This window comes from Nannospalax galili, unplaced genomic scaffold, assembly GCF_000622305.1.
Source record: "Nannospalax galili isolate Female #2095 unplaced genomic scaffold, S.galili_v1.0 scaffold566, whole genome shotgun sequence".
Taxonomy (NCBI): domain Eukaryota; kingdom Metazoa; phylum Chordata; class Mammalia; order Rodentia; family Spalacidae; genus Nannospalax; species Nannospalax galili.
Genome location: NW_008355811.1, coordinates 3,219,259 through 3,238,092, shown reverse-complemented (window position 1 = coordinate 3,238,092; position 18,834 = coordinate 3,219,259). Strand labels below are relative to the sequence as shown.

Genomic DNA, 18,834 nt, shown 5'->3' with positions numbered 1-18,834 from the left:
GAGGTTGGTCCCTCTCAGCAAGTAGGCACTCCAAGTCTCAGCTAGTCCCTGGGGGAGCTGCCCACAGCTCCTGGGAACCTACTCATGGTCATCATTGGGAAAAGACACAACCTGTGTTCCCAGTCGCTGTGACAGTGGGAACCCCTCCCCCTTCTTGAGCTCGCGCCAGCCTGACACCTGGGCTGGAGACCCCTCCCACCCGCCAATCCCCTTGGGTCCCCTCCAGTCCCCAGACCTCCCTTCTCCTAACCCTCCCCTCGCCTCCCCTCCCCTCCTCCCTCCTTCCCTTCCCTATCCTTTTTCCCTCCCCTCCTCCTCCCTTACCCCTTCCTCCTCCAATTCTCTCCTTCGCTTACCCCTCCCCTCCCTGTCTTCATCCCCCTCCCTATCTTCATCCCCCTCTCCCCCTCCTGGACCTGTGGGAAGGCGGGCGGGACCTGGCCCTCCCCCCACCCCCTACTCCCAGCCTGGGGCCGGCAGTCGCCCAGTCAGTGGCCCGGGCAGCGGCGGCGACATGCGGCTTCTGTTCCTAGCGGTGCTCCGGCCACACACCGGCAACGCGGTCACAGCGGGGCGTTTGCGGTAAGTGCTGGAGGCTCTGGGCCTGAGCATCCCTCCTCCGGCCCCAGGATGCAGGGCTGGGCCAGGGCGTCCGGAACCGGTGCACAAACGGCAGGGCCAGTGGGGCGCGCAGGTGCTCCGCGTGCGTGGTCCCCGCCGGTCTCTGCCCTATCCTTGTGTCTGGCTCTATTGTGCGTGCCCTAGGATGCGTCTAGGGGCGGCCTGGGCCGGATCTGGGCAGACCCAAGGCTCAGGAAAGGCCTCCCTGCAGAGATGGGGCTTGGGCAGAGTGGCCAGGGATGGTTAAGGCGGACTCACGTGACTGGAGAGGGGCAGAGGGTCCAGGAAGATGGTCCAGCACGTGGGGAGATCCAGGGTCCGCGTTCTGAAGTAGTTGCAGTCTCATCTCCTTAGTCTGCATCTCCCTCTCTGGTCATCTTCAGAACTCTTACCTTGTTAGGCCTTCTTTTTGTTTTGTGTGTTTTACCTGTTTGTCTTGCGGTCACTGGGATCTAAGCCTGGCACCAGGAGGACAAAACAGAAGGCGGGTCCATTCATGACTGGCCAGCTGGCATCTGGTTCTCACCGGCTGGTCTGTATTCCAGGAGGCAGGAATTACCAGAGATAAGTGCTCAAGTGCCCACTGGGATAGTGCCCAGGCCCGAGGCCAATATCTCTCTCTCTCTCTCTCTCTCTCTCTCTCTCTCAGACTTGCCTCATAAAATAATGGCTTCCCCTCTGTGTTTCCTCCCCATTGGACAACCCTGAGCCAGAGCCGTTGGGTTGGGTTCCTCCAGCCCTCTCAGGCCTCTTTCATCCAGAAAATGTTACAGTTCTAAAGACTGCAGTGAATGATCTATGGAGGGTGGGGGCTTCCTGAAGTTTCCTGGAGCACTGACAGGGTTTTTCTTGTGTGAGTTTATAAACTCCATCTAAAGCAGGGACCTTCATGTCATTGATCAAGCTCAACAGAGAGGAAGCCCACTGAAGGCTGGGGCTGGGTTGGATGGAGCTCACCACAGTAGCAAGAGAGACAAGGAAACAGAGAAAGGGAGAGGTAATTCCAGAGGGTGATCAGTGCTATTAAGACTATAAAACCAATCGGGAGTGGTGGACATGGCTTTAATGCCAGCACTTACTGGTAAATCTCACTGAGATTGAGGCCAGGCTAGTCTACATAGTGAATTTCAAGCCAACTTTGTCAAAAATAACTTCAACAGAAAGAAAACTAAACAGAATTGGGGTGTAGCTCACTTGGTCAAGTGTGTGCCCAGCAAGTATGTTTGAGTCCTTGGGATTCTATCCCCAGCACAGCATAGACCAGGTGTGGTGGTACATACCTATAATCCCAGTCCACGGGAGGTACAGGCAGGAGGGTCAGATGTTCAGGGTCATCCTGGGTTACCGAGGCTTTCTCAGCTGACCTGGGATACAGAAAACCCTGTCCCCAAAACAGAGAAGCAAAAAGGAAAACAAGATAAGGCCTGATAGAGGGACTCCTTTACATAACTGGGTCCAGACTAGGCTCTCTGCAGAGGTGGCATGCCCTGGGACTGAAGGGAGGCAACCACCCAGATCTGGGTGGGTAGGCCCTGGAAGGAGTAACAGCAACAACACAGGTCCTGAGGCTGGTGCAAACTTGAGCTGCTTAAGAAAAAAGAAAGGACTGGAGAGATGACTCAGTGGTTAAGAGCACTGAATGTTCTTGCAGAGGACCAGGGTTTGGTTCCAAGCAGCCTCATGACAGATAACAAGTGTCCATAACTCCAGTTCCAGGGGATCCAATGCCCTCTTCTGGCCTCCATGGGTGCTCTATACACGTGGTGCACTTACACGCATGGAGGCAAAACACTCATACACATGAACATAAATAAGACAATTTTTAAAAGAAGCGAAAAATGAAAAGGGAGGATCACTGGAGGGTAGTGAATCTATGGACAAGTTCTAGGAAATCAGGTTGGAGAGAGAGACATTCAGCTATCTTATGCACATGGTGGGAAGAACCGATTGTGTTTAAGATTAACATTTGAGGGGCTGGAGAAATGACTCAGGGGTTATAGAGCACTGGCTGTTCTTGCAGAGGTCCTGGGTTCAGTTTCTAGCCCCACATAATGGCTCACAACCACTGAAACTCCAGTTTCAGGGGATTCAATGCCCTCTTCTGGCCTCCTTGGGCACTGTATGCATGTGGTACACACACATACCTGCAGGCAAACTCATATACAAAATAATTTTTAAGGGGCTAGAGAGATGGCTCAGCGGTTAAGAACACTGGTTGTTCTTGCAGAGGACCCGGGTTCACATCCCAGCACCCACATGGCAGGTAACAACTATCTGTAACTCCAGTTCCAGGGGATCCAACGGCCTCTTCTGTCCTCATGGGCATTGCACGGCATGGGTGCACTTACCTATATGCGGGCAATATACTCATATACATAAAATAAAATAATTTTTAAAAATTAATATTTAAACCTTAAGTATCTGTTATCTAACATGTGTCTCTGTAGGTGAGAAAGGTTTCTCTTTTCTCTCTTAATGACATATATAATTGCTCACTAACCTAGAAGCTTGTCTGCCCTTCCCTTGTGGAAGAGGGTTTGGAGAATGTACGTAATACTTAGGAGAATAGGAAATTATTTTTAGGGGGCTTCAGTGGGCCTGGAGAAGCTCATAGTGCCCTGGGATGAAGTCTCTGACCCATGGAACAGTGCGTGGGCTTATGGATTCTTAAGGAATACGGAATGGCAAAGTTATATGTAATGGCACTTGACAAAGCTCTGTCCAGGTGTGTATGACAACCCAGTGGAAGGATCAGAGGTTATTGTTTTTCTTGTATGATTAGGAGGTAGAAGTGTTAGAATAAAGCCTCTTACAGCACCTGCTGCTCTCCGAGGTCCTTTCATTCAAAACGGTAAGACAGCATGCTGTATTTTGGAGTGATTGTTTCTGGACCCCCTTCAGTTACTGACTTAGTTTATAAACTCATATTTTCCAAGGAACTATATCCCCATGTTCCCCCAAGGTCATGTCTTACTTTTGTCCCAATTCCATAGAAACTAGAAAGCCCGCTTGGCTGCTCAGTGGTTCACTCCTTCCTTCTGCCACATAGTAGGTTTGTTGTGTACCTGTGACCATGCTGGCTTTGGGATGCAGAGGAGAGCAAGGCAGGCAGGTCCTGGAGAATGGGTGCCTTTAGCGGTCCTGGAGAATGGGTGCCTTTAGCCTGCGTGCAGGTCCTCTTGGTTTATTTGTTCTCTTTTCCTAGCATGTGTTAAGCATAGCAGAGGTTGCTCTTGATACCTGGGTACCGGTTTTGAGACCCTCAACTCAGGGATGATTGCTGGGGGAAAAAGAAGGGAAGACCAAAAATTGCTTGACAGCATTGCCTGTCCTAGAAAGCTTAGGTCTCTGAGGATGAGTTGTGGAGGAGGAGATGGGGTTCTCATGGTGATTTCCTATAAGCCCATCAGCAACAAGCAGAGAGAACTGAAGGAAGTCCTTAAATATTCTCTGGAAAAGACCAGGATAACCTTCAAGTGATTCTGTGTGCCTGGAGTTCCCATAAGCCCAGCGGGATAGGGTATCGGAGTTAGGAAAGATTGGATTTAAAGAAAAGAAGAAATGGTTCCATTTTGTATGTCTAAGTTTGTCACTGTAAATTAACTCCTCACCAGGCCTGGTGGTGTATTTCTATAGTCCCAGCTGGTCAGGAGGCTGAGGCGGGGGGGGAGGGGGTCCCTGGAGTTCCAGGCCTGAGCAATAAAAGACCCCCATTTTTAAGTGTTTCCTTTTCAACATACCTAGTGTGTAAACATCTATGCTAAAATGTGGTGGGTACATTTACTTGGAGAATACAGAGTGCTCTGGGGGCAAAGGTGAAAGACTGGTCTCACGTAGTCTAAGTTGGCCATGTAGCTGAGGATGACCTTGAACTCTTGATACCTCTACCTCCACCCCAGTACTCGGAATTGAATTCAGGGCCTCAAACACAATAGGCAAGACCCTGAATTTTTAATCCTCCTGCTCTACCTCTCCAGTTCTGGGATTACAGGTGTGTACCACCACATCTCATCAGAAGGTTTTCTGTGCTCTAAATCAAGCCATTCACTACTCTCCCTGTGACTGAGTTCCTTCTGCATCATATGTGGAGCTCCAAAAGATCTTTGGGGAATGCCGCCTAGTGCAGTACACCCTCAACTCTCAGGCCACCATCAGGGTCAGATCAGCTTGGGGAAGAGGGTTGCATCAGAATTGATGCAAACATTGTCATGGGGCCAGCTGGACTTTTGTGCAGCGGGTGGCAGTTGTTCTCTCCACCCTAAGCTAGCGTGCAAACATGTTTTTATGTGAACCAGGAGTACAGGCACCTTGGAGAAGGGGAGCAATCTGACACCTCCTGGGACAGAAGGCACTTGCTACAGAGGAGCACTTTCCCTTCTCTGCTCTCTGCCTCTGTCCCCAAGTTCCCCTCCCAATTGCCATGCCTTGGGATGGAAAATTCTGAAAAAGGGATGAGGGGGAGTTTTCACGTTTTTTGCTTTTACTTTAGAGAATCGTGTTAAAATCACTGTGATAAAATGCCAGAGAAAAATCAGAAGAGGGAAGGATTATTTTGATGAAGGTTTCAAAACTTTCCTGCAGGTGGTTTGGCCCCTTTTCTATCAGATCTTTGGTGAGGGAGCATGTGGCCAGAGCATGTGGCAGAAGAAAAAAGAAAAAGTCATAAGCTGGGCAGGACACAGAGGAGGTCAGGGAGAGGGGAGGAAGAGAAATTGAGATTTTATAACCATGGTCTTCCTCCCCCAAGTCTACTAAGCTAGGAATCCATCCATGGATCCATACATTGATGACATCAGAGACTTTATGAGCAATCACCACTGCACATATTGTGCTGGGGACCAGGTCTTTAGCACGGGAACTTTAGGGGGACTCCTCACACCCAAATCATAGCAAGGACTCAAAGGAAACCTTGGCTGTCTGTTAAGTGGAGAGAAAGAGGCCATTTTATTTTTCTGCCTTGAGTAGCAGGTGTTGGAAGTCAGTCAGCTTTTAGACACTGAGCAAATGTGTATTGAGGGCAAGGCACAGAGCAGGGTAATGTCCCCCGGCCCCTTGCAGCCCCGTGTTCCTGAAGCCAGCTGCTGTGCAGTCAGAACTGTAGATCTGTAAGAGCTGAGCAGGTTCTGGGGTTCTAGCTCAGGAGATGGACAACACATATAATTGTACAGAGCATTGCCTATTAACAGTGTGACCTGGAGACAGTGACCAGGGTGATGACAGCCCAGAAAGGGACCAGCCCCAGTTACAGGGTCAGGGAAATACCACTTTCTTTCCCAACTGAAATAACTTGACACACCATAGAATCTTCCCTTTTAAAGTATGCAGCTGTTGTACAGGACTATCTTCTGAGCCACACAGATGCCAACTTCAGTAATTCACTTGTGACCACTTGCAAAAGATATCACAGCCATGTGTGGTGGTGCACATCTTTAATCCCAGCACTCAGGAGGCAGAGGCAGGCAGACTTCTGTGAGATTGAGGCCAGCCTGGTCTATATAGCAAGTTCCAGGCCAGCTATGGCTATAGGGAGACACTGTCTAAAGACAAAACAAGGGCTGGAGAGATGGCTTACTGTTTAAGAGCACTGACTGCTCTTGCAGAAGACCCAGGTTCAGTTCCCAGCGCCCACATGGCAGCTAACAACTATCTGTAATTCCAGTTCCAGCGGATCCGACACCCTCTTCTGACCTCCAAAGGCATTGCACGACATGGAAGCACTTATATATATGCAGGCAATATACTCACACATATAAAATAAAATAAAAGTAATAAATAAAATATTAAAAATAATAAAAATAAAAACAAAACAAAGTAAAAACCAATCAAAAGATCATCACACCTGGGCTTGTTGACTGCTAATTTCTTCTTCATAGAAGCCCATCAAAACAGCCAAATTAATAGTGGAAAGTAGAAAAAGGAGATTTATTCAAAATGATCACATTGGGAAAAGGGACAGAGATTCACTGATTTCTCAAGTCTATCACTGGAAGCCTGAAGTGAGGTTGAGGCTTAAATAGAGGGCCAGAGTTATGTATATCTAAGCTGTCCAGGTCACATCCAGGTCACAGTGTAGTGCTGCCCATCATTGACCCTTCACTCTAAGGTGGTTTGACAAGTTGTAAATCTCTTTCCTGTAGAAAAGTTTCCCTTTGGCCTGGCCCAAGCATCAAGCTTTCTCTTTTCCCAGCATGTGATTCCTAGGGAGAAATTCCAGCTTCTTGGGGTCCATTGTTTCAGTAGTATGATGGTCAAGGTTAGGGATATAATCTTCAAACCTGCCAAGCTGGTTACAAGTAAAGGAGCCATGGACCATTTCCAGGCTGGGTTGTTGTGGCTAGAGCTCGTGAGGCTCTGTGTATGGGGAAGAACCTTTATAGCCAGGGCCTTAATAGTATCAAAGTAAAGAGTGAGAGAGACTGGGAAAAGGAATTGTGTGTGCAGAGACAGGAGGCAGGAAGGAGCTTTGGGAGGGGGGACTGTAGTTCTAGACAGCAGGAAGCAAAGCATGAGTCTAGCAGGCATCTTCATGTTGAGAATCCTAGATTTTAAAGCCACCAGCCTTGGAGGGTACCCTAGTTAGCTTTAACTGTCAACTTGACACAGTCTAGAGTCATCTGAGTGGTGGGGGATTGTCTTGATTGTTAGTTGATGTAGGAGGCCTCAGCCACTGGGGCAGGTGATCCTGGGCTGTGTAAGAAAGCAGAGCTTGAGTCTGAGAGTGAGCCAGCAAGCCCAGCTCCTTCTTGAGATCTGCTTCAGGTTCCTGCCTGAGTTCCCGCCCTGACTTCGCTCAGTGGTGGACTGTGACGTGGACGTGTAAGCCAGATGAGCCCTTTCCTTCTCTAGTTGCTTTGGTCACGGTGTTTGTCACAGCAACAGAGTGAAACTAGGACAGAGGGTGAGGCATGGAGGCAGCTATCTAGGAATAAAGGAGAGAAGAAAGGAACATTACAGTGGGCAGTTATTTGGAGGTTCGTTCTGATGGGAGGGCGCATAGAGAGCACAGAGTCATTCAGTGTATGGTTTTTCCCACCTAGTGATCAGAGAGAGGCCCACTTGATGATCAGAAGATGCTGGCAGCTGCCAGCTGGGTGGATGGGAGTGGGAGACAGCTGAACTGCCTCCTTCAGCGTTTATTTTTATTTTATGTGTATGAATATGTATGTTTTGCCTGTGTGTATGTAAGTGCACTGCATGAATGCCATGCCCATGGAGGGGAGAAGAAGGCACTGGATCTTCTGGAACTGGAGTTATAGTTGTTAGCCTCCAGGTGGGTCCTGGGAAACAAAACTGGGTACTCTGCAAGAGCAGCCAGTGCTCTTAACCCACTGAGCCATCTTCCAGCCCTCAAAGCCAGGCTCTTGACTTCTCTGTAGAGAATTCCAAACCGAGACTGAAGTAAAGTGTGTGCGTATGCACATACATGCATGTGTGTGTATGGGTGCCAATAGAGGCCAGAGGGGAGTGTTGGATCTCTTGGAGCTGGAGCTGCCTCATGTGAGTGCTGGGATCTGAACTCTGGTCTTCTGATACAGCAGTAAGCTTACCTAACTGCTGAGCCATCTCTCTAGTCCTAAAGTTGGAATTTATGAAGAAAAATTTAAATTGCTTTTATTTTAATTTTATGTGTATGAGTGTTGTACCTGCATGTATATTAGTGCACCATGTGCAACCAATGCCCATGGAGGCCAGAAGAGAGTGTCAGATCTCCTGCAACTGGAGTTATGAATGGCTGTTAGCTGCCATGTGGGTGCTGAGAATTGAACCTGAACTATCTCTCCAGGCCAAAGAAAAAATTTAAAACAGATGAAAACACAGGCATTTTGGGTGGCTAGGATGGGGAAGAGAGAGAGAGAGAGAGAGAGAGAGAGAGAGAGAGAGAGTGAGAGAGAAGTACTCTAGGTTAACTGCAGATGAGGGTGGAGCTCTACAGCAGGAGCTATGGGAAGCCTTGACCCTACCAGGTGCCAGGGGTTCACAGGTAGATAGATACCCACAGCTGGGGCAGCCTGAGGATTTCAGATTTTGCTTCCCAGGTTGAATCCTTCAAGACAGGTGGCTCTGGAGTAGAATGCAGCTGGTGTTGCCTGCACTGGTCAGTTTTTCCTTCCCTCCCCCTCCCCCTCCCCCTCTCCCTTTGTGCTGGGGATGGAACCCAGGGCCTTATGCATACTAGGCAAGGGCTTTACTACTTTACAACTGAGCTATAACTCTAGTTTCTGTTCTGTTTGTTGTTTTCTTTGAAACAGAATATCCTTATGTATCCGAAGCTCGGAAGCTGGCCTGAAACTCATGTAAGCAGTCCAGGCTGGCCTCGAGCTCACAGTGATCCTCTTGCTTTAGTCTCTCAAGTGCTAGGATATCAGGCATATGTCATGCCTGGCTTTAATTTCCCCTTGCTAAATTTTTGTTTGTTTGTTTGTTTGTTTTGAGACAAGGTCTCCTTGTATCCCCAGCTGGCCTGGAACTCACTATATAGACCAGCCTGGCCTCAATCTCATAGAGATCCACTTGCCTCTACCTTCTGAGTGCTGAGATTAAAGGCGTGCTTGACTCCTTGCTTGATTTTTTTTCTTCTAAGTACACATTGGGGGACTGGAGAGATGGCTCAGAGATTAAGAAGACCCAAGTTTGCCTCCTAGCATCCAAGTCAGGTGGCTAAGGACCGTCTGTAACTCCTGCTCCAGGGGATCAGATACTTCTGGCCTCCACCAGCACCTGCATTCATGTACATATATTCGCATACAGATACACAGACTCACATAATTAAAAAAATAAAATTTGGATCAGCAAGATGGCTCAGTATGTAAAGGCACTTGCCACTAAGTCTGACAACCGGAGTTCAATCCCTTGGACCCACATGGTAGAAGGAAAGAACCAGCTCCCAAAAGTTGTCTTCTGCCCTTCGTTTGCATGTGGCACACACATATGCACACACAAATACACAAATGTAGTAAAAACTCCACATAATGTAGTTTATGAAAACAGAAGCAATTAAGTCCTACTGTTCACAGCCTTAAGAAGAGGCTGTTGCCAGCTCCATGGAGACAATGCTGGAGTGCCTTTGCTTTTTGTCATGGTCATGGATGTGTAAATCAGTTTCTTCTCTTCCTGGAAACAAGTGACTTATTGTAGGAATAATTTTTACAATACAGACACGCATAACCTGGACTAAAGACTTTTACCTAACCTTGGAACCAAAAGTTACTGTTTGTAATATAAGCAAACTCGCTGAGCTATGTGTTCCTCTTATGATCAGAGAGAGCACCTGACCTTAATCCCGAAGGACACCTCCTTGCCCTCCACCCAAAACAGATTAAGATAGAGAATGTACATAGGCATTGCATATCAAAGTGCTGAAAGCAGTGTGTTTGTAGTTGTGTGTGTGTGTGTGTGTGTGTGTGTGTGTGTGTGTGTGTTAAAGTCTAGGTCTAGGGATCAAAGGGCAAGATTCTCTGATAAGATGAAGGTGGGTCCTGTCTTCTACTTTTTCACCTTGCACGTGTTGTTTCAATAAAAGAATGAGTGAAGCCCTGCTGGGGCCACAGTTCCGATGGACATCTGCAGGAGCTGGTGGTGCTCAGCAGTTCCTGTCCTCTCTTGGCCTTATTAGTGTCAACAGGCAGGCTGTGTCTTTACTCGGGAATAACCGTAATGTGGCTTAGAAACACCACAATTTATGAAAGTGTCTTAAAATCTTTCACTAAGAAAAATTAAACCAGAATTCCTTGGGCATAATAGGTAATTCATGAATTTATTATTGAATTGGAGGTACTGTTTGACAGGAAGAATAAAGATAAAGCAATTTAAAGGTGTTATAAGTCAACTAGACACCAGGGTAAAATCCCAGTCCACAGAGTGTTAAGAATAAAAAAAATTTATTTAGAATATTTATGAGATCATGGAGTGTCAAAACACTGTTTAAAGGAGGTTTAATAGATGAAGAATAACTTATTGTGAATCTCATTATTGGTTGTAGTGGCCTCCTTTCCCTCCCTCCTCTTCCTGTATGAATTCCACAGAGGTCATCAGTCACTAAGGCTCAAATTCTCCAAGTGGAATTCAGACCATTTCCATCTGTCAACACCTTCTCATTTCTCAGAGCTTTCAGGAGATGGAACTGCAACTACTCACTTCTCAGAGCACATAGAGCTCTTAACTTGTGTGATGTGGATTTCAGGCTGACGTGAGCAGTAGCTGCCATCCGGTCCACAGGCTTCCTCTTGGTGTGCTGACAGGAGCCACTGGTGTTTCCAGAGACTGGAGGGTCAACAGTGTTGACTCAGAAGTCTTTACCAGGGCTCTGTAGAGGCCCAGGGAAAACCAATTATCTGGCCTAGGTGAAGACCTAACATTCCAAGCTACTCAAAACATAAAAGAATCTAGTTGGGCTAGTCTATTAAGCTGGTCAAGGACCACCCCTCAGAAAAGGCGAACCATCCCTCAGAAAGTGGGGCCTCACCTCTCAGAAGGTGGGCTTACCTTAAGGCATGCTAAGGAGTTAGGAGGAATAATTATCCCTTCCATGAGATAATGTACTTTTCCTTCCCGGTTGCTACAAACCGCCTCGGGATTCTCATGGGTCTGCCTGCCTGAGTCCTGACTTAGGAAGTTGTAACTTTTACCTTTTTCTTCTCTTTTGTCTCTTTTGGATACTGGCCAGAGCCTGTGTGGTTTTTCTGGTATTTGGGGCTTCCTTAGTCTTTCTCTGAATTTCTTCCCTTTCCTTTCCAGCATGTGACTACTTGCGTACCATGTGCTGGCCTAACTCAAGAGCAAGGCCTTCTTCCTTCCTCTTTGCCACCCTCCTTTTCTGGGCAGCTGCTAAGATTTACAGCTTCCTGCTCTGAGATTTATTTATTAATTTTTATTTAGTTAGTTTTTGTGACAGAGTCTCCCTGTAGCCCCAGCTAGCCTGGAACTTGCTATGTAGACCAGGCAGAACTTGATCTAACAGAGATCCACCAGCCTCTGCCTCCCAAATCTCTGATTAAAGGCATGCACTACCACATCAACTGAGATGTTCAAACCCTAATAAATTGTCCTCAAGCTTCCTTTTTGAATCTGTCCTTAATTTTTTTTTATTAATGAGACGAAAAACCTAGAGGTTTCCTCCTTACCATGTGGAAACTACAGAGACTCCCCAAAATTTCTGGTAACGGTGTTATTGATCTACAACAACTGATCATATTTAACAATGAAAATGATCAGGTTACAGTGTGAGCTGCATGGGGTGGTACAGGACTGTCATCTTAGCCAATTAGGAGGCTGAGGCAGGGAGATTGCAAGTTTAAGCTCTTCATGGGCTACAGAGTAAATTCATGGCCAGCCTAGACAACCTAGTGAGACCCTGTCTCAAAATAAAAAACAGAGCTGGTGAGATGGCCCAGCAGGTAGAGACACTGGCTGCCTGACAACTTGATTTTGATACCTGGGACCTACAAGGTAGAAGGAGAAAAATGATTTTTGCGTTATCCTCTGCCCTACACACACACACACACACACACACACAATAAGAAAGAAAAAAACATGACTGGATGACTGGAGATATGACTAAATGCAGAATACTTGTCTATCATGTGTGAAGCCTTAGGTTGAATCTGTACTGCAAGATAAATAAATCCCTAAATAAATAAAAAATAAATTACAATGCAATGCACTTCAATAAGGTAAGCAACTTGAGTCCCCAAATCTTTTCTGTTTTATTTATACAGTGCTACTAGAACATCGTTTACTTTAATCCCAGCACTTGAGAGGCTGTGAGTTCAAGGCCAGCCTGGTCTACATATGGAGTTACAGGCCAGCTGGTGCTACAGGGAGACCCGATCTCAAAAAAAAAGAGAGAGATCATTCACATATTAGTACAGGAAAAGAGTCTCACCTGGTACTCCAGTGTGAACATGACCTTGAGTATTCAGTCTGTGGTTTTCTTCTAAAGGCTTTTTGCTCCCACAGCAAGTGAAAGCCTGACAGGAGATGACCTGTGATAGTCTAGTGTTTATTATGGTAATGAAGTACCTGAGGCCTAGTGACTTTATAAAGAAAAGAGGCTTACTGAATTCATACTTCTGGAGATTCAAAGTGGGGGTCCATACCATGGGATGGCCTTTAAAATTTTTATTACATTTATTTATTTATTTATTTATTTATTCATTCATTTATTTATTTATTTATTTTGGGGCTCACATGCCATGGCACACATGTGGAGATCAGAAGACAACTTACAGGAGTTTGTTTTCTCCACCATGAAAGCCCCAGGGATCAAACTCAGGTCAAGCTTGGGGGCAAGTGCCTTTCTCCACTGAACCATCTCGCCAGCTCTGAGAAATCTTTCTTTAAAAAAAAAATGTGTGACAGAGACATGACAACACATCACAAGCATCTTCCAGAGGAAAGGGACAGGAGAACAAATGTGGGATCAGAGCGATGGAGCTTTGGGGTTGAACAGTATCACCCAATGTGGTGGTATGCTCCCTGTGTCTCAAGGTTGTGATGCCAGCCTGAGTGGCTCAACTCACTGGCCTTGGTCCCAGCTGTAGTCCCAAGTCCTGGAGGCTGGAGGACGTGCAGTCACTGTCATTAAATTCAAGCTTTCTTCTGTATATCAATACAGACTGTCCCTTAAGGGCAACTCAGTAAATAAATGTTATCAGTGGAATTAATTTAAAATATTTTTTTAACTTTGAAAAGTTACATTTATGCATGTATGTATCGATGTATGCATATGTTTATTTTTATGTGTATGTGTGTCTGTGCTGCATGGAGAATATGTAAAGGTCAGAGGACAGCTTGCAGGAGTTGGTTCTCACCTCCAACCATGTGGGTGCTGGGGAACAAATATAGGTTGTCAGGCTTAGCAGCAAGTGCTTTTACCCCCTGAGCTATTTCATCAGCCCTCGACTTAAAATCTTAATCATAGTGGCAACCTGTGGCTAATGAACACACCTTCCCAATCTTTTCCTTTCTCTGTGTTTTTGATAAAGGGACCATCTAGAGGCTGCAGGACATGCGTGCATTCTGAGAGATGCCTTTGACTTTGACAGCCCATCTGAAATTGCCAACCTCATCATGGAGGAGAACCTGGAAGCAGCACTGGCCCTTCACCTCTACCGAGGAGGCAGACTTCTGCAAGGTACCCATCACATAGGGGCTAAAAAATACCAGCATCTACACTATCCCAAATACCAAGAACAGTGTGTCCCATTTTCCACCACCACATTGAAGGAATGTACAGTGTCTCTGATTTGCTTTTCTATTGAGCAATTTTTTTCCAGATTAGATATTGATGCTTTTCTATATAAAGGTATCATCCTGAAGCCAGGTGTGGTAGTATACACCTTTAATCCTAGCACAGTCTCTCACAAAGCCCTGGGTTGGAACATCTGCATCTACCTGGCTCATTCACTCAGCTGTAGGCAGGAAGCCTTCTTCCTCCTAACAGGCTTCTCCATAGGTGGTGGGTTTAGTTTCTTTTCCTGTTGCTGTGATAAAATACCCTAACAAAAACAACTTTAGAGAGAAATGGTTGATTTGGCTCACAATTCCAGTTACAATTCGTCATTGTGGGAAAGTCAAGGCAGGAACTTGAAGCAGCTGTCACATCACATCCATAGTCTAGAGCAGAGAGACACAAATGCATTCATGCTTATTCATGTTCAGCCCCCTCTTTATGCTCACATAGTACAGGACTCCCTGCCTAGGGAATGCTGCTACTCACAGTGGACTGGGTCTTCCCACAGCAATTAACCTTAGTAATTAAGACAATCCTCCACAGATACACCTACCAGCCAACCTGATCTAGGCAATCCCTCATTGAGAGGGATTCTACATTATGTCAAATTAACAATTAAGATGAATTATCACTGGTAGTTTGAGTGACTTTAGACAAGGTGGCCAGCTTCTCCCACAGAGAACATTCCAGAGAGAGAAAACTAGAAATCACTTTCTCAGAAGTCAATCAACATACAGGCATGGGTCTGTGTGCTTGTAATTCCAGTTCTTGGGAGGTGGAGGCAGGAGGATTATAAGTTTGAGGTTAACTTGGCCAAGTTCTTAGCACATTTTAAGAACACCTAGAGATACTCTGTCTCAAAAGAGGAAAATCTTAGTGATTTCCACAGTGTCAAGCAGACCCAGGTGTTGGCCTAAGTGCAAGTGCTTTCAAAGGTCAGAGGCATTGAATCCCCTGGAGTTGGAGTTATAGGCAGTTGTGAACCAATCAACATGGGTACTGGGTTTTGAACTCAGATCCTCTGCAAGAGCAGTATATGCTCTTAACTTTTGAGCCATTCCTCCAGCCCCTTATTTATATTTCTTAATATTTATTTGCTTTGTGTGTGTACATGCCACAGTGCATGTGGAGGTCAGAGCACAACTTGGGGAAGTGGGTTTTCTCTTGGACCATGTGGGTCCTAGGGATCAAACTCAGGTTGTCAGGCTAGTGGCAAGTGATTTAATCTGCTGAGCTATCTTGCTGGCCTTCTACCTTATTTTTTGAGACATAGTCTTACTGAGCCTGAAGCTTATCATTTAGGCTAGGCTGGCCGGCCAGTGAGCTTTAGGGATCTGCTTGTTCCCCAAGAATGGGATCACAGGCTTATGCTGCCACACTTTGCTTCTCTCGTGGGTTCTGGGCATCTGAACTTGGATTCTTGTGCTTTCATGGTAGGTATTTGACCAACTGAGTCATCCTGTAGCCTGTGTTTTATGTTTGTTTGTTTGTTTGTTACAGAGTTTCATATAGCTCAGGCTGGCCTCATAGCCACTCTGTAGCTGAGAATAAGTTTAAACTCCTGATCTTTCTGTCTCCACTTCTGGAGTCCTGGGATCACAGGTGTACACCACTGCACCTGGCTCCTCATCCATTCTTTGAAGATACCATAGTTTGACATCTTCAATGAATAGATGGTTAAATTTTCTATGATTATTTTTTTCTTCTTCAACCATTTCAACAGTGTTTACACATACACTTGGGTGTGAACATGGGAGAACATAACTACTGTTGTGTTGTGCTGACCCCCATCTCACTTACCAAAATCAGCTGTTTTCTGGAAGTGAGGACAGTGTTCCTGAAGGAATTATTCTGAGGGTTGAGCTCATGGCTCAGCAGGCAACCTATTTGCCATGCAAACATGTATCATGCAATGTCAAAGGAGGCCAGAAGAAGGTTTCAGATCCCTCGGAATGGGAGTAACAGACTGTTGTTAGCCACCATGTGGGTGCTGGGAACCAAACCTGAGTCTTCTGCAAGAGCAGCCAGTGCTCTTAACCACTGAGCCATCTCTCCAGCCCTTTGATTTTAGATTTTTTAAAAAATGTTTTATTTAGCCGAGTGTGGTGGTGCACGTCTTTAATCCCAGCACTTGGGAGGTAGAGGTAGGTGGATTTCTGTGAGTTCAAGGCCAGCCTGGTCTACATAGTGAGTTCCAGGACAGCTGGGGCTACAGGGAGACCCTGTCTCAAAAAGACAAAAAAAAAAAAAAGTTTTATTTGTATTTTGTTTGTTGTTATTGTATATGTGTGCATATATGATGTGCTAGTGTGCCATCGTACATGTGCAGAGGCTAGAGGACATTGTGAAGTCCGTGATCTCCTTCCTTTAAACAACATTTTATTAATTCTTTGAGAATGTCAGACAATATATTTTGATGATATTCACTCTTATCTCCTCCCTGCAACTCCTCAGCTCCTCACTCCTTACTCCCCAATTTTCATGTCTTTTTTAAAAAAATTAGTTTATTTTAATTTTTTTATTTTTGTAACCCATTGGCTTTAATTTGTGCTGAGCATAGGTGTGGGGCCATCCACTGGAGTGTGGTTTACCTATCAGGAGTCACACCCGTAAAGAAACTGCTTCTCCCTCCTCTAGAACCCACCAATTGTCTGTAGCTCCGCACTCTTCTTCCACTTTTATGTGGGTTCCAGGGATCAGACTCAGGTCATCAGGCTTGCAGGCAAGCACTTTTACTGAGCCATCTTGCTAGCCCTTGATTTTTAGATTCTAAAAAAAATTTATAGTATTTTCATATGTATAATGAGATATTTGGAGGACAGCTAAACTTAAATATGAAATTTATTTGAGTTTCTTGCCCATCCACCTTGTATATATGTTCTAAGGTCATTTTAGGTTTTATACTGGGGGTGTGTATTGTGTTTTTTTGAGATAAGAGTCTCAAGTGCCTGAGGCCAGCTGGATAGTAATGGAGGATGACCTTGAACTTCTCCACAGCTTAATATGGAGGATGACCTTGAACTTCTGATCCTCCTGTAATTCCGAGTGCTGGGATTACAGATGTGGGCTACCATGCCATTTATGGTATGCCATTTATGGTTCCCCTAGCTGGGGAACCAGCCAGGACCTCATGAATGCCAGGGAACTGCATCCCCAGGCCCCAAGGTAATTTAATATGGTATTTTCTGTATTCCCCTCTGGTGATGATGACCTATACTTAAGGTCAGGAGTGGAAGCTTCCACTTGTGGCTTTGTGTCAGTCCTCAAAGACTAGATCATCTCCTTGTTCAGATTTCTGGCCAAAGCCTAATGGCTTCACCTGTATTCCACAGTAAGCACCCTGCCACAGGCTTTCGGCTCCCGGTAATACCACAGTATCTTTATGTCTTGAGTTTGTGCTGAGGTGTTTGTGACACCAGCTCCCAAGTAAAGCCTTGAAGGTGAAGTGCTGTAGTTTTTTATTTTGATTGACACTGACAAATTGCTATCTGGAAAGGTCATTACAGTTCACCTGCAACTAGCAGACCTGCTTCCCTCACTCTATTCTAGGTCCTGGGTTTTGTTGTTTTCTCCTTTAAACTGAAGTTCTCAATTTTGCCACCTTTGACCTCTGCTTTAGATAAACACAAAGACATTAAAATTCTGTTTGCGTCTCCTGAGCTGAGAAGTCCTCTCTGAGCCTGACCTGCTACAGAGGGAAGGAGATCAGCACCCTTGTCTGATCTAACCTAGGCCAGGAGGGGAAGTGACTCGGTGCCACTGTCTGCGTGCCTGCTCACTCCCAGCTGTGTCTTTGTGGAAATGAAACAGCACTGATTCCTCTAGGTTGTCTTTTTGTTCATCTACTAAACATTAAAAATCACATTTTTGAGGGGCTGGAGAGATGGCTTAGTGGCTATTTGTTTATTTTTTTAAGATGGAATCTCATGTACTCTAGGATGGTCTCAGACTCTTAATGTAGCTAAAGAAAGCCTTGAACCAGGGCTGGAGAGATGGCTCAGCGGTTAGGAGCACTGACTGCTCTTGAAGAGGACCCAGGTTTGATTCCCAGCACCCACATGGCAGCTATGAACCATCCTTAACTTCAGTTCCAGGGGAATCCGAAGCCCTCTTCTGACCTCCTCGGCACTGCACAACACGGGTGCACACACACACATGCAAGCAATATACTCACACACATAAAATAAAAATAATAAATAAAATATTTTTTTAAAAAAGCCTTGAACCTCTGACCCTCCTGCCACCACATTGGGAGTGCTGGGATTACAGGCATACACCACTACACTCAGTTTATATGGTACTGAGGATTGAACCCAGGGTTTTGTGTATACTAGGCAAGCATTCTACCTACTGAGCCACATTCCCAGTTCAAGTGTGTATGTATTAACATAAGACGGTAAGTGGAAGATTGATTTTCTTCTTTTTCAAAAAAGTTTTATTACATTTAGTGTGTGTGTGTGAGAGAGAGAGAGCGAGCAAGAGAGAGAGACAGAGACAGAGACAGAGACAGACAGAGACAGAGAGAGAATGTGTGCACATGCCCATGCCATAGCACATGTGAAGTGGAGGTCAGAGGACAATTTGAGTCTGTTCTCCTCTTCCATCACATGGCTTCCGGGATCACACTCAGGTTATCTGGCATGAGCCATCTTGCCAGCCCTGCCTAAACCAGTATGTGCTAAGTGAGGGAATAATCAAATAAGTGCTTGCTCAATAGAATGCTTGGGTCATGGAGAGGAGCACACTTATGTCAGAATAAATGTGAACCATTCCTACATCTTTGTATGGTCTTCCACAGCAAGGTTGGTTATAAGTGATGGCATCTTACTTCCATTATTTCCTCTGAAGTAGAAACAGTGTTCATGTTGATGCTGTCTAGGTGTGCAAGAATGGGTTTCTTTTTCTTGTTGATTAAAGAATTAAAAGCTGGGAAAACTTTGAATTTGAATTTAAAAGACACCACCCCCCCCACCACCCCAGCA

At 45.7% G+C, this 18,834-nt stretch overlaps 1 protein-coding gene across 2 annotated transcripts in view; it reads left to right on the top strand.

The window, feature by feature from the left end:
• The first annotated feature begins 374 nt into the window (after window positions 1-374).
• The window catches only part of Glt1d1 (glycosyltransferase 1 domain containing 1), a 99,652-nt gene continuing 81,192 nt past the window's right edge, over window positions 375-18,834 (top strand). For both annotated transcript variants that reach the window (XM_029556452.1, XM_008853786.3), the window contains exons 1-2: window positions 375-582; window positions 13,605-13,753. In XM_029556452.1, the coding sequence (XP_029412312.1) occupies window positions 515-582; window positions 13,605-13,753 (217 nt within the window). In that variant the 5' untranslated portion in view covers window positions 375-514. The remainder of the gene's footprint in view (window positions 583-13,604; window positions 13,754-18,834) is intronic.